General features: G+C 44.2%; 2 protein-coding genes across 2 annotated transcripts; both read left to right on the top strand.

Annotated features, from left to right (window-relative positions):
* The first annotated feature begins 692 nt into the window (after positions 1-692).
* On the top strand, positions 693-3,344 carry LOC101784829 (chloroplast stem-loop binding protein of 41 kDa b, chloroplastic). Its single transcript, XM_004962517.4, has 9 exons — positions 693-951; positions 1,062-1,202; positions 1,311-1,397; positions 1,602-1,692; positions 1,964-2,018; positions 2,117-2,177; positions 2,258-2,596; positions 2,682-2,771; positions 2,857-3,344. Exons 1-9 carry the CDS (start codon positions 862-864, stop codon positions 3,031-3,033), a joined length of 1,131 nt encoding a protein of 376 aa, XP_004962574.1. The 5' UTR covers positions 693-861; the 3' UTR covers positions 3,034-3,344.
* Positions 3,345-3,810: 466 nt separating this feature from the next.
* On the top strand, positions 3,811-5,148 carry LOC101781468. The gene is given in 3 exon segments (XM_012844547.1): positions 3,811-4,037; positions 4,119-4,438; positions 4,652-5,148. Coding segments are annotated over 3 exon segments (1,044 nt in total).
* The last annotated feature ends 11,073 nt before the right edge of the window (positions 5,149-16,221 follow it).

The raw sequence follows: 16,221 nt of genomic DNA, 5'->3' as shown, positions 1-16,221 counted from the left end.
GCAAAGGCTCTAATTCCCTGGTGCAGCGCAAGTTGTTTGCCGAGTGCCAGGGACAAGGCACTCGGCAAAGACCCCTTGTTTGCTGAGTGCCAGGGACAAGGCACTCGGCAAACAAGCCGGTTTTGCCGAGTGTCTACCGTCTGGCACTCGGCAAACCCGCCGTTACCCCCGACGCCGTCAGCGCGTATTTCACCGAGTACATATTTTCACCGAGTGTTTTTTGGCCGTCGGCAAAATGTTTGCCGAGTGCTCGAGTTTTGACACTCGGCAAACTAGTCTTTGCCGACAGGAAATTTGCCGTATGCTGTTTGCCGAATGTTACACTCAGCAAAGCCTTTGCCGAGTGTTTTCGTGTCTTCGTCGAGTGTCTGTGGTACTCGGCAAAGTGTCTGGTTCCGTGGTGCATCAAATAGAAATTTCCAATCATATGTCTTTTATGGCATTTTTTTAAAATTATTCCCACTTTAATAACTGTATATTTTTTATTAGAGGAATGCTAGCAATTGCCCAATAGCAAATTGAGCTACAATATATGTTTAAACGAACAACGATTGGACACACCTTTAGTCCTTCTCACCCATGGTTTGTCCTAGAACAAAGATGTCGCTATCAGTATCAGCCGATCAGCAAGCTGCCAACAAGTGGACAGATGAAAGAACGAGAGGAGATGATCCAACAGAGGATAGGGCTGGCTTCCCCCTCCACACACGCCAAAACCGTCCCATCACCTCATTTCTCTCCTCTTTCCTTGTTCCATTAGCACAGACTGAACCACAAGATCCAGACAAGCGATACACAGCCATCAATCCTTCTCTCTCTTGTTTTCTTCTTCGTTTTATAGTAGAGCGGAGGAAGAGCGACATGGCGGCCACGGCGTCCCTGAAGAGCAGCTTCCTCCTCCCATCTCCTATCTCCGACTTCAGCGGCGCGGCCGTCTCCGTCTCAACGCAGGTGACAAAATCCGCAGAACAGGAATGCCTTTGTTGATAAGTGAGCGTGACGTATTCCGGCATGCCGATGAACCTGACGTGGTTGAGGGGTGGGAAATTTTTGTTTGGCAGAAGAGGAGGAGGTCATGGCAGCCGAGAGGGGCGAGGATTCAGGTCTCGGCGGCTGCGGACTCCAAGAACATTCTTGTCATGGGGGGAACCAGGTTCATTGGTGTCTTCCTGTCCAGGCTCCTTGTCAAGGAGGGCCATCAGGTCAGTAGTGCCTTTGCTCAGCAATGATCAGTAGGCCAAGCAATAGTACAGTCAGTTAAAAGAAAGAGTTTTTTTTTAAAAAAAAAAGTTGAAGTTCTGTTTGGTCAGGTTACATTGTTCACTAGAGGAAAGGCACCCATCACCCAGCAGCTGCCAGGAGAGTCCGATGCAGAGTACGCAGAGTTCTCCTCCAAGGTGCCCTGTTTCCTCCTCTTTTCTTCATATGTATACACTGTGTCAGTATTCAGTAGGATTCTTCACATGTAATGTGCGTGTAAGAATGTAAGGATACTAAAGGTATAGAGGATATCATACTGTTTAGGACAGTATAAAAGTGTTACCGAAATCACAAGTTCATCCGTATTGATGCTGGGTTTGGGATGGTTTGCATCTGTACAGATTCAGCACTTGAAAGGTGACAGGATGGACTTCGAATTCGTCAAGACAAGCCTTGCTGCTAAGGGATACAATGTCGTTTACGACATCAACGGTAATACTATTCGAAGCTTAAATAACTACAACTGAAAGTCCAAAACTCTATACATAGACTGTAAAGAACCTGCTCAGGTGCAAACCAGTATGCTAATTCTGTGGGCACCGTGAAAGTGCTCTTCTGCAATCACCCTTAGTAGTCTGTTTTAGGAAAGGTTTTAGTAAAAAGTTAGCATTGCATAGCACCACATCGTCAATCGCATTTCGCCAAAGCATTAACATTGTGTAGCATCATGCTGTTGATGCATTTTGCCTCACGGTGGTTTCAGGACGCGAGGCTGTCGAAGTTGAGCCCATAATCGAAGCCTTGCCCAACCTGGAACAGTAAGCTATAACCACTTCATCTGACACTTCACAAGCTACATACAGTACCCCCCCAATGCATCTCTCATCGTCCCAAATTCCAAAAAATCAACTTCCAGGTACATCTACTGCTCATCAGCCGGAGTGTACCTGAAATCCGACCTTCTTCCACACTGCGAGGTTTGTCCAAATCCTCTCTGTCACACAATGGCACCATTAAAATGGCGCCAGGGGCTCTCACCATTGTTCTTGGCCGGCAGAGCGATGCGGTGGACCCCAAGAGCCGTCACAAGGGGAAGCTGGAGACGGAGAGCCTGCTGACCTCCCGCGGCGTGAACTGGACGTCGATCAGGCCCGTGTACATCTACGGCCCGCTCAACTACAACCCCGTCGAGGAGTGGTTCTTCCACCGCCTCAAGGAAGGCCGCCCCATCCCCATCCCCGGCGCCGGCAACCAGATCACCCAGCTCGGCCATGTCAAGGACCTGGCCACGGCGTTCAACCTGGTGCTCGGCAACCCCAAGGCGAGCCAGCAGATCTTCAACATCTCCGGGGCCAAGTACGTCACCTTCGACGGCCTCGCACGGGCCTGCGCAAAGGTAATGAGAGATCTCGCCAAGAACAAGAAATAGTGATGTTCAGAGTTCAGCGATTCAGCAATGGATGTGGCTGTTTGATGTGCAGGCTGGAGGGTTCCCTGAGCCGGAGCTCGTCCACTACAACCCCAAGGACTTCGACTTCGGCAAGAAGAAGGCCTTCCCGTTCAGGGACCAGGTACAAAGATAGAGATCCCTCAGTGTTACTAGTGATAGATGAGAGCTGGCTTGTGTTTGTGACGCTGGGTGATTTTAATTTCCAGCACTTCTTCGCGTCGATCGAGAAGGCGACCAGGGAGCTTGGGTGGACGCCGGAGTTCGACCTCGTCGAGGGGCTCACCGACTCGTACAACCTCGACTTCGGCCGCGGCACGTTCCGGAAGGCCGCCGACTTCACCACGGACGACATGATCCTCGGCAAGAAGCTTGCCACCGTCTGAGCTTCTCGGGATCTTTGGGATCGATGGCTGTAACACGTGACACGGCTAAGGGCCGGTACGTGCAGCTGGTAGGGCGAAAATACGGTTGCTGGCTGTAAATGTGGGGGATACATATGGAAAATTATCTCAATTTTGATTTAGGTTCCGGATCTGTGTGCATCGACTGTTTGGGAATCTTGTAGGTTGTTTCACCTGTAAATGGATTCCAGATGTAATTTGTTGTGCAAAAAAAACCCTCTGCAAAGCAACTCCAAGAGCTCTCTTAGAAAATGAGTTATTGAGGGTTATGCTAAAAACTTTTCCCCCTAAAATATATGAGCTCATAGCATATCGTTAAAAACTTTCTCCAATAATTCAAAACATGCCACGTCATCGTATTGGACTCATTAGAATCTGTTGTTTTTTCAGCACCTTGGGAACCCTCGCGTCGCCGGCCTTTTTTCCCAGCCTCGTCATGATCACGCCGTAGACGCTCATCACGATTACGCCACAGACAGCAGCTGCGCACGGCCCTATTTTCCCAGCCCTTGCGCACGGCCCTTTTTTCCCATCCCCTCCTCACGATCACAGCTGCCATCGCCGCCAGACTGGCAGCTGCACACGGCGCCCTCCTCCAAACGCCGATACTGGAGCCCTTGCGCAGGTCCTTTCTTATCCGGTTCCTAATCATGCCACTTGGGGAAGGCCCCTGCGCACTGCGTGCGTCGTGCAACGCCGGCAGCCTCTGCATCTGGTGCCGACCGTCCAAGATTCGCTATGAGTCGACGAAGCCTTTCAATGCATCTGGTGCTGGATTCGTTGTCAGATGATGACGATGATGATTTCTTACTCTCTGTTGCTCATATGGCCGTGGATGCGGATGAGTCCGATGATGAAATAAAACATCATGGTTCTATCATAGGTCATCGAGTACTTCGGCGAGACAGACAAGCAGGACATCAAAGGTTGTATCAAGATTATTTTTTAGATAATCCTACGTACGGACATAGTTATTTTAGACGACGGTACGTAAACAATAGATTTATTTGGACCATTTTTTCAAAAAATTCATATTATACATGTGTCTCATTACTCTTGACATGCAGGTTTCAAATGAGGCTTACACTATTTGTACGTATATGGATAGAGCAACACGATGAATATTTTGTGCAGAAAAGAAACGCTGCCGGTGTACTTGGCCTTTCTAGTCTGCAAAAGATTACTGCAGCATTTCGCATGTTAACTTATGGAGTAGTAGCTCATGCTATAGATGATTATGTCCGTATTGGTGAGAGTACTGCTATTGAGAGTTTAAGAAGGTTTGTCAATGCTGTTGTTGAGGTTTTTGAAGATGAGTACTTGAGATCACCTAATGAAGATGATACTGCTAGATTACTTGCCATTGGAGAGAGTAGAGGTTTTTCTGGTATGCTTGGGTCGATTGATTGTATGCATTGGAGGTGAAAAAATTATCCTTCAGCATGGCAAGGTATGTATACCGGGAATGTGCATGAGCCTACAATTATACTTGAAGCTGTTGCAGATAAAGATCTTTGGATTTGGCATGCTTTCTTTGGGATGACTGGTTCCCACAATGATATCAATGTTTTGCACCAGTTTTCTTTATTCGCACGACTAGCTGAAGGTCAAGCTCCAAAGGTGAATTATACCATTAATAACAATGAATATACAATGGGTTATTATCTTGCTGATGGCATATATCCCTCGTGGGCCATAATTGTGAAGAGCATACCTGAACCACAAGGTAACAAGAAAAAATATTTTGCAACTATCTAAGAAGCTTAAAGGAAGGACGTGGAACGAGCGTTTGGGGTTCTACAGTCTCGTTTCGCTATCGTTAGGAGGCCAGCTCGATTTTGGGATCAAGACACCCTTAGGCAAATCATGAGGGCTTGTGTCATTATGCACAACATGATAGTTGAGGATGAGTGCGATGAGGAAGATGATTTAAACTATAATAGGGTGGGAGAAAAGGTGAAGATTTCTCACGATGAAATACCTGAACTTGAGGAGTTTATTAAAAATTACAAGAATATAAGGGACAAAGATATTTATCAGCTTCAAGATGACCTCATTGAGCACATGTGGCAACATCATCCAGACCTCTACAAATAATTGCCTATAGTTCATAGTAATTGTTACTTTTAATAATTTTTGCTACGTTACAAATTTTTTTTGTAATTTGAGATAAACCATACAGATATAAACAATTTGTTGGTACATTACTACTAATTTATTGGATGTTTGCATACTGCCTCTTAAGTTTGTAGAGTGCAAAATTATGATGCCTGACATTACAAGGCAAACCAAGCAGTTTGCTTCAGAACACCACTCTCTCATGTTTGCAGCAAGCAACATAAAGCATCACTGAATTACCAAACCAAGTAAGCCATCATTAGCAGAACAGAACAAGTCTGAAATTTCTAAATGGCTTTACCGTTCAATATCAAACAGACCAAATCATCGATAGGTTCAAAGTAAATAAAACAAGTCTGAAATTGGAAAAGAGTTCCTAAATCAACAGAACAAACATGATAGTAATTAAGCACTAGGCATAGATAGTCGGCTCATGATCTCAGCCCGTAAGGACATGTAGTATTTCTTTTGCTCATCTGGCGTGGCAGTAAGGTCCGTGGTCATAATCCTCTCTTCATCCCTCCTTTTCTGCAACTGGACCTCCTGGCTCCTCAACTCAAGAAGTAGTTTTTCATTTGCAACTCGATCATGTTCAAGAGCAACTCGATCATGTTCAAGAGCAAATGCTTTGTTAAACTTCTCCTCTTTTTTTAGCTCTTTCTCCCCATCAGTTTCTTTCTTCTGTGCCCACATATTTTCTAAGGTTGCTGTCATAATTTTTTTCTTCTCTTGCAGCAGTGCTGCTTTTGTTTTCTTCTTACCAATTGGCCTTGTCAATACATTATCCTCTATGCCTTGAACCTCACCTTCTCCTAATTCACTTGGTAAACTTGCACTTGGGCCAACATTTGAGCTTGTCTTCTGCAGCCAATTCATCAATTTTAGCAAGCCATTTTGATTGTGTTCTTAGCTTATTCCAATTCATGAACTGGAATGCTTTTTTATGTTCATCTTCGGACTTGTACAAAGCACATGCCTCTGCAACTTGCGCACACCAACATCCAATGGATATTCATATATGATGTATAAATGTAAAATATTTGAAACAAATCCTTGTATTGCATAGTGAATAAGTACCACTCTGAAGTCTTAACTCAATCCGTGATAGACATCCACAAAACTTGTTCACACATTTTTGTATGCCCACCAGTGCATGAGAGAATTTATGGTATGCATTGAGGGGCACGTCTTGTGTTCATTGAAGTACTCATATATACGAGATCAATACTTGGCACTTTTTTGATCTTTGCCTACGATTGGATCCAAGCTTACATTCAGCCACCCTGAAACCAAAACCTCATCTTTGTGGTCACTAAAATTCTTGGATATCTTATGGTTTGACCTCGTGGATGGGGTTGCTGGAACTTCTTCAATTGCCTGTGATTGTTGGTCAGCATATGTGTTGCTATAATTATCAAAATCTTCTTGATTGGTTTCATCCAGTATCATGTTGGAAAAATATCTATTTCCTGCAAGCATTTAATCATTGATAAGTTATCTATCAAACCTCAATGAACATAACATATAGAGCAGTAGTAATTCTACCATGCTGATGAACAGAGGTAAATATATTATTTTTAGTTGGATTCCACTTCCATTTCTTCTGTAAGAACTACCAGATGTCCTCACTATCTCTGTACTTTTGTATCAGTCAAACAACATATCTGTTGGGTTATTCCATTTCAGAATTCGCGCAAGTATTGCTCTCGGTTTTAGAATTTTGACCTGGCATTAATAAGATTTTGTCTTTCCAATTATAATGGTATTGTCACTTGAGAATGGCTCGCTTGTCAGTCTGGTATCTTCTGCTTTTTCAAAGTTGTTTTATGATGCTCCTTTCTTTTTCTAATGCTACAAATTGGAGAATGTAAGTTTGTCAGCCTTGATATCTTTTTCTACGTGGGAGAGCTGCTGCTGCAGCCTGGATATCTCAAAACTTTTTTCCAAATTAGTTTTGTCAGCTCAGTTATATGACTAAATTATTTGGTTAGGACTTGTTTTCCTGCAACATCCTAACTAGATGCTGAATTACTCAAGCAACTGTTCTGGGACTCCTATCCCAATTACTCAAGCAACATTGTCATAGTAAAGGTTTGAGAATCATGGTGGTTATTCCTGTTCTGTGACTCCTATCCCTATACTGTTGATCATATTAAGCATGCTTTGAAACATAAGTCAAGAAGGGCAAAACTTTGAGAATATTCTTGAGAATATGAACAGAGGGAATCTTATTGCAAATAACCCAACAATTGAAGCATCGGAAAATGATTCACTGCTAGGAAAATCGAGCACAGCTCCACCTGAAGCAGGATTTCCAGAGCATGACACTGGAGACTATGAGTGACTTGAAGCTCATATCTCAAGCTGTGAAAAAAGAAAGCAGAACTCATGTTCACAATAATGAGCAGCCTGTTTTCAGTCGATGAATAGTAGTAGGCAGTAACAATTTCTCAAGCAACTGCAAGCGCTCAAGTACAGATGCTGAATTTTAACTCAGATTTACAATAATGGGCAGCCTGCTCTGAATCTAAACTATGGTACTAGCAATTCTAATCAAAGTGCTCTTGCATGAGTCCTTTTTTACTCTCACTGATTGGATGCCTTTGCTCTGTTTCCATAAATATTGTACATGCTTTTCTTATTGTTGATCAGGACATATTAGTTCGTCAGCTGATGATCCAGAGGAACAGAAGTGAAGGTCGGCAAAAATTGGGCATAGAGTTTGAAGATTAAGCAATCAGCAGTCCCAAATTTAGTGAATGCTGGGTGTAGAACAATCAGCTCAGATTTTCCAGCTAAAGTTGTTCTAATCTAATTCAGAATATTACCAGGACAGAAATCTCAAGAATTGAACAAGTGAACAGTGGTACTCAATGGTACTCAGCTTAATGGAACAGATAGATGAGTATTCATTGAGCAAAATGATTCAAAAACAAAACATGAATTTGATTGACGAATTAGGATAACAGCTTATGAGAACCATACCATTCAGAAAATTATTGCCGTTGGCCATGTGCTCAAAGGATGCATAGGAGGTGTCGCTGCCAGGGTAATGCTCCGCCAGGGGATTATCATCATCGCCGGCAACACCGCCATTCCATTGGGTGTTGGGGCCGCCGACAGCCATGACCCGACGCATCTTCTGCCTGTCGTGCCGATCTTGAACTTGCCGGATTGGAGCACTTGACATTGGTGGCTCCTTCTACGGGCCTCTTGCGCCACTGCCGCCCGGGAAGGCCTGGCGCCGCCGCTGCTGGGGAACTTGCGCCGCTACCGCCCGAGAAGACCTCGGGGAAGGCCGGGCGCCGCTGTAGTGCCTCCTCCGCCTCGAGCTGCACATAGAAATAGAGGCATGGTCCATCAGTATATGCTGGAGCCTAGAAGCCTGTGATTTGGGGAAAATCTGATACGTACCTAGGAACTAGTTACCGATGATCCAGAGAACAGTGCGGCCCTTCCTGTCGCGGCCCTCAGGGAGGATAGGGCCGGTCGCCGCCGGGGGGAGGACAGCCCCGACGCCGCCGTCGCTCGGGGAGGACAGGGCCGGCCGCCGGCTTAGCCGCCGCTCGGGGAGGAAAGGCCGGGCGCTGCCGCCGCTCGGGGAGGACAGGCCAGCGACGCCGCCGCTCGGGGAAGCCCGGGTGCCGTGGCCGCAAGGGTAAGGAACGGCGCTGCCACCGCCGAAGACACTCAGGAAAATGGCGCGCGTGGGAAAAAAGGCGCAAGTAGGCGTGAGTGGATGGATTGGGGAAGGAGGTGCGCCGTGTGTATTTACAGGAAAAATAGCTCCGGATGCGGGTGAACGCAAATTTGCGGGAGGTTTAGGGGACCTGTTGGAGCAATATTTTTTACTATTTTCCCCAATTAAGGTTTTGGTGTAGGTTAAGGGAGCTCTTGGAGTTGTTCTAAACTAGCTGTTTGTGTAAAATCATGGAGCCTCCTTTCAAACGTCAAATTGAACGAAAAAGAAAGGGGAAAAAAGAGAAAGAAGCAAGGGAGCCACTCCCGGAGAGCTGAAGCAATCCTAGCGGCTGATTAGACTTCCAAAAAAATTTCAAACCAGAGCAACAAATAGGAGCTGCACTGAAGAGGTATCTCACGACCAGAGCATCGAATTGGAGGCTTGAACCTCAAAGCTGTTGAAAAATTAGACAACTGCATGATTAATTTCCAAACTAGATTTATTATGATATGAATAAAACCTAGCATGTAATTATCTAACATACTAGGTAATAGCAAGCACAACTTCATTATCTTAGAAAACATGCTGAAATAACAGATTGGATCACGACGTACGTGCTTTGCGGATGCAGCTGTGATAGCAAGCGGTGCTGACGGAACGACGACGGTGTTGCAGACGGAGCGCAGCAGATGACGCCGAAGACCATGGGCCGCCGCGACGCCGGACTGGGACGGAAGACAAGCTGTGGTGAAGACCTTGAGCAGTCATGCGGAGCGCTTCCCAAAAACCTTATTCGCTCTCTCCCAGTGCAGGATCACAGGAGCGAGAGGTTTCGGAGACCCGCTTTCCCGTTCGCCGGTGCACGCTGGCGCTCGGGATGGAGTAGACTACGGTAGCGGCGCAGCAGTGAGAAGAGGCAAAAACCCTAGCTCGATTAGATATATTTTTGGTAGAGACCGATAGGTTGTATATATATAGGAGAGCCCACTATCTCACGTCGCGATCGTGATCTAAACTGATTAGACTTCCATATATCTCGCTGACTTAAAGGGCAAGTAAACAAAAAATAAAACGGCAAAAGGAAACCGCACCCCGCAAGGCGAGGGGCTAGATTTCGGCGGACTATTCACGCAGGAGCCGCATCACGTGGCGTGGCGAGCGAGCGCGCGTGGAGCTTTCCTTCTCTCCGCACACACATAGCTTGGAGGAGTAGAGATAACTTTCATATTTAAGTTGGCCATTTGGAACTAAAAGATTGCACCACTCCACCACTTGCTCATGACCACATGGACTTTTTGATATTTATTTGGAATTTTTAAAATTAGAATGGGCCAAGCCCATTATTTCATCAAAAGCATTCGCATCGAGTATCAAATTTCGATGGCGGCGGATGCAAACTTGGGGAAGGACCACTTCTGGAGCTCGCCGACGGAGAAGCAGCGACCCGGATGGCGCATCTGATTGGGTAGAGATGAGATGCAGGAGGCGCTGGCCGCAGCAGCGGCAGTACCGCACCTGAAGATTGGGCGGCGGCGTAGCGTTGACAGGGAGAGGATGGAGCTGGCGGCTGCAGCAGACGGGGCGGAGCAGGCGGCGGCGCGGCGTTGACAGGGAGAGGTTGGAGCTGGCGGCTGCAGCAGACGGGGCGGAGCAGGCGGCGGCGCGGCGTTGACAGGGAGAGGTTGGAGCTAGCGGCTACGGCAGACGGGGCGGAGCAGGGAGAGGATGGAGCCGGTGGCCGCCGCAGAGCGAGCGAGCGGAGGGAGCCCGATACTTGTCGGATAAAAACTGTTGTCACCGGAGGAGATTTTTTATTTCCGGTTGTAACTGGCTAATCCGACGGTAATTTAAATAGGTTTACTTGCTATCCAAACAGCAATTAGCCCTTGTTCTCTTACCTCCAAACTCCCAACTTTTACACTATGCAAAAAGAAGATTCCCCATCACATCAAACTTGCGGTACATGCATGGAGTACTAAATGTAGACGAAATCAAAAACTAATTGCACAGTTTTGTTGTACTTTGCGAGACGAATCTTTTGAGCCTAATTAGTCAATATTTGGACAATAATTCACAAATACAAACGAAACGCTACAGTGTTGCTACAGTAATTTGGCACCTCCCAAATTCGCGAAGTAAACAAGGGCTTACACGTTGAGCTTGGAAAAAATTCTGGATCCGTAAATTACACCGGTTTTAGGCTGAAAACCAGTCTTCCAAACAGGGCCTTGTAGAGAACTTATCTCAGTGCCTTAGAATCTGCGAAACTAAGAGCAGCTCAAAGTAATTACAGGTGAGCTATATAATTGTTGGTGATCCGTAACCAATCGGTACTCTGGAAAGCGAAGGCATAGAATGCCAAGCTATTGACTGCTCCAGATCACCAGCTTGTCGACGTGCACGCGGGGCAGCGAGACCATCTCTTTTTTGAGTGCCCCTTCTCTGTAAGGTGCTGGAACACTATGCATATAACCTGGGGGTAACCAAGCCGATACACATGACCGTGTAAGGATCGCAAAAAGACGCTTCTCATCTACCATTCTTTATGGAAATCTTCTTAACTGCCGCTTGGGAAATCTGGAAGATGAGGAACGACGCAATCATCTTTGAGGGGAAAACAGTGTCAACACGTCTTTGGGTCGTGAGATTCAAGGAGCAAGTAGTCCTTCAGCTGCACCGTGTCAGGGAGGACCATAGACTAATAGTTTTACCATGGCTAGACACAATTACATAGCTTAATCCACCTCTCCCCTTTCTTGTAAATATTTCTCTTCCATATGTAAGTATACCCCTGCACTTTTTTCATCTCTTTTATAATGAAATGAAAATGAAGTGCCGTGGGGAAGTTCCCCATAGTTTGCCCTTAAAAAAATTAGGAAATAAAATTTATCGGATGGAAACATATCAGATAATTTTTTTCTTAAAATTTATTTTTGCATAATTTCGCTAGAAATGGTCCCTAAACTAGCATATATCATAACATAACATTGTATGTAACAACAAAGAAATAAGGCAATATATCATAAGTTTAATATATTAGATAGTTTCAGTATATGAAATTTTGGTAGATAAAAATTATGGGACCTACTGATAAACACGTATTTTGGATATTTCTCTGAAATTTCACAGAAAAAGTTTTCCCTGGGATCCATGACTTCATACACATGGGTGGTGGTGGTGCTCCGGAGGTTGGTCATATTCATGAGCTCAGTAGCGTTTGTGTCCTCGTCCCATGTGGGAGTGGATCGCGAGCTCGTCAATAGCGGAGGTAGGCAAATCTAAGAACTACTCCCTCCGTTCCAAATTATAAGTCATTCCAACTTTCTTGGAGAGTCAAACATTTTTATGTTTGACTAAAATTATAGAGAAAATCACAAAAGTTTATGGCACCGAATAGATATACTATGAAAATATATTTAATAAAGAAACTAATGGTACCTATTTGATATCATGAATGTTAGCACTTTATTGTATAAATTTGGTCAAACTTGAGATGCTTTGACTCTCCAAGAAAGTTGGAATGACTTATAATTTGAAACGGAGGGAGTAGTATGCAAGGGATGCAGGGTAGTGAGATCTAATCATTGTGTTTGGATCTAGATAGGCTCCTCGATACCACGTAGGACCGAGTGCGATGGTGGCTGAAGAACAATGGAGCTTATTCGTGTGGGTGCTTTTGTTTAAGGTTTTGGAATGATTACCATCTGGGTCCACTTAAGGAACCACATGTGAAAAATAGGATTATCACATGAGGTTCCTTATGTAGACCAAATGTGAAAAATCATATTTTTCACATATGTTCCCTAAGTGAACAACATGTGTTAATCGCTTACCACAAGAGGTCAATTTTCCGCTTGCGTAGTCCTTGGATCATAAGCGGGTAGAACACTGTGAAAATAGGTTACCATCCACCTGAAAAATTTTAGTACACATCTTTAAAATTTATCTGGAATTTATTTGGGCCAAGGCCCAAAACTCTAAAAACTATGGCATCATGCTCATCCTCATTCTGATTGTGTTGCGTGAGTTCTCATGGGACTGTGTCTTAGAAAAATTAGGCTTCGACAAGACGAATCTATTAAGCCTAATTTTTCTCACTTTTTTTATTTCTTTTAGGGGTTCTCAGTTTTGTCGAAAGGAAGAACATCTCTATGGGGCATAAAATGCTGGAGGAATCCCTCACAGCACTCATGGCAACATACCCCAAATGTTAAGTCATGGACTTGGGCATGTGAATCAAGTATCTTCTTCATTGAGCAATGGAGCCTCTCAAAGCAATAATTACAAGAAGTATCATCAACCTTCTGCTTCAGAACCACGAATCTCGCAAAAAGAAGTTAGCAATGGGTATGCTGGTCCAAAGTTCAAGTGTGAAGGCATCCTCTAGTTTCGGAGTTGTACTAGTAGAACTCATCACTAGGAGGAAGGTATGCGATGATTTTGTGGAGAATGAACTTGCACCATATCTACTTCCGTTCTTGCTTCATTAAAGGAAAACAGATAGTAAATGATATGGTTGATGAGGAGATTGCAAAAAAGGAAGAGGAGGTTGTTATTGAAGATATCTTCAATCTTGCATTTAAATATCTGAGCACCGACATCAAAGATCGTCCAGACATGAAGAAAATAGCACAACAATTATTGTTGATAATTGAAGAACGAAAACATGGTCTACAGACTCACAAACGGAAGCCCTTGCATATATTAAAATAGGTTACAAAATTTACGTAACATATGTCACTATGTCCCCTAAATAAATTGAATATCATCATCAATATTGTAACATGACTTGCGTGTTTATTGTTTTTTTTTCCCAACAAGTACTTGCGTGTTTATCAAACTCTTATTGTATACGATGTTGTTTTAAGCGATTTCTTGTCTAATAACTATTGCATGAGATATTTACCATTGACGGAGAATATCATGTATTAATTGAGAATCTTCTTTTTCCCAAAAGTACTCGAAAACCATGTGTTTGCAGCGCGCCATCACGAGACAGAGAAAACGGCCAAGAACCATTAAATTCTATCTTTTGATTTGGATGATGGCTGGCAACCATCTTGCACCCACCATTTATTCTAAAACCAACAACCAACATTCCAGTTTAATAGCAACAAGCATCTTCATTAATTTTAAACTACCGGCCGGCCGTAAGATTGGCTCAGTGCACGGCCGCAGCCCTACTCCCCACGCAACATTTGCACACGCATGTGGCCATCAACCTTATCCGTTCTCCCACCCGTGTCTCTTCTGTTTCCTTGCTCCTCCCGTTCTTCCCCCTCCCGCAAGCTCTCTTCCAAATCCATGGCGTTTCGGGGAGCTCTGATGGCTAATAGCGATGATTGGCGATGAGGTCGGTTCTCCTCCTCCTGCTGCTATTCCTCATTCCCTCCTACCTCCCTCTAATTGAGGCAAGACCGGGTTAGGGTTCAGGGATTTGGGGCTGGCGGATCCAGCTTGCTTCATCGTGATCCTCCAAGAGAGCCTCTCCAGACTTGCTGACAAGGTTGACGACGCCGTGGCTGACGCGGCGACGAGGCTTGCGCGTCCCCTGCCCTCCGCCTCGCCGGATCTGGCTATACCCGGCCCCGCGCAAAGAGGAGAAATCGGTGGCGACGACTACGGCAATGCGAAGCTCCATCGCAATCTAACGAGAGAGCTTCCTCTGGCTCGCTGAGGAGGTCGACGAAGCCATGGCCGACGAGGTCTCCATGATTCCGTACCTCGCATACTCTCTGCTGGAGTCCCCTTGTCTGTTCTCCTCTATTTTGAGGCGTGTTTCAGGTTTTATAACTTCTGATGGTGGTGCTGTTAGGTGCGCCAAGGGTGGAGACGAGCATGCCATGGTGCTACGAGATCTGCTCTGGGACACAGTGGTTGACATGGAGGGAGTTCGTGCTGCAAATCACCACTGTATTCATGCGGATGCCGGTTGTGCTCCAGACGTCATGTCCGTAGGTTCACAATTCAGTTGCCGCACAGTTTGGTTATTTTTCTGAGCAATATATCAACTGAGATAATTGGGAAAAATAGGTAGTTGAGATTGTATGGTAGTAATATTGGTGAGCAGCTTTGATTCTCAACTATTTTTTATCATGACATTTCTGATATTGATCTTTAACAAATAGTCCAAAGAGCAGTAAGACATGAGGTGTGTTGATATACCATTTTGAGAGGTGTTAGCTGAAGTGTGTGCATGTCTTGGTTGTTTGATGCAGTGTTTATGCTAAGCTCGAACAAGTTTTAACATGAGATAGTTACTAACTTCTGGTAGATACTACTTCTAGCTTGAGATGGCAATGGTTTTTTTGGGATAAAAGGTGTAGTTTTTTCAAATATATCTAGATTCATGCTTAGAATTTTAACATGAGAAATTAGTTACTAAATTCTGGTACTACTGCAGTACTACTAGCTCGATATGGCAATGGTTTGGTGGGCTAAAATGTGCAGGTAAATTATTTTTTTGAATATATACAATATGCATGCATAGAACGTGATTGTTTGGATGACAGAAGATTGAGCACCAAACTTGAAGCAGTAAAAAAAATCTGTCAGCAGAGTTTTGTCTATTAGCTTTCTTTTACGCTGCCTGTCAACTTTGTTAAATCCCGATGAACAACTTAGTATTGGTTTCTTGGTGGTTGAGATTTATTTATCTGCTTAATTTCATGCTCTGGTATGAGTTTGCAAGTTAGGTTTTTAAGCTGAGTTTTTGTGTTGTGATATTAGCATTTTCAGTGTTCTCACGATATTCTATTTTGTTCAGGCTTTCTACTGATTAATTTTGTGCTTGGTGCTTTTGTGCTATTGGCTTTTTATCCACTAGACAACCACTTGATTTTTTTACAATGTAACCTAGAACTAAAATGTCACCTATAACCCAAGCACCATACTCAATTTTTATTCTGGTAATTTTCACTACAGATTTTTTTTCCCAGAGATTTGATATAATGCCTATAGGACTGTAGATGCACATGGATGTGCGCTATCATCCAGTGTCATATGTGCCCCCCAAAAAGGTTTTCATTTTCTATGTTCAAATTAGTATGCTAATTGTTTTTCATTGGCAATTATCTTAGTCCTTCTAGCATTTTAATGCTTCCGATAAGCAATTTACATATCCTGATTTAGATAAAACATGTTTCTAGTGTTTTGTCCTATTCTTAGTCACTTGCAGAACTGGATGTGATATGTGTGATGTGTCATTCTGATTCTGATATTCAAGCACGTATATTTAACCGGAATGATATGTCATGTTTTTCACCCTCAATTATATGTAGGCTTTTTTCCTGGCATGGCAGCATTTGCGCTAGATCCTGCATTTTTTATCATATAAGCATCACTAGTTTTGCCTATCTGTTATTTTGCTT

Source organism: Setaria italica, chromosome III (assembly GCF_000263155.2).
Source record: "Setaria italica strain Yugu1 chromosome III, Setaria_italica_v2.0, whole genome shotgun sequence".
In the NCBI taxonomy this organism is placed as follows: domain Eukaryota; kingdom Viridiplantae; phylum Streptophyta; class Magnoliopsida; order Poales; family Poaceae; genus Setaria; species Setaria italica.
Note: the sequence above shows the minus strand (reverse complement) of the source record. Positions and strands in the feature narration are given on the sequence as shown.

Coding starts and splice junctions, on each gene's coding strand:
- LOC101784829 (XM_004962517.4), top strand. CDS start 862: ATGGCGGCCACGGCGTCCCTGAAGAGCAGCTTCCTCCTCCCATCTCCT. Junction 2,597..2,681: donor TCGCACGGGCCTGCGCAAAG/GTAATGAGAGAT, acceptor TTTGATGTGCAG/GCTGGAGGGTTCCCTGAGCC. Junction 2,772..2,856: donor CCTTCCCGTTCAGGGACCAG/GTACAAAGATAG, acceptor TTTAATTTCCAG/CACTTCTTCGCGTCGATCGA.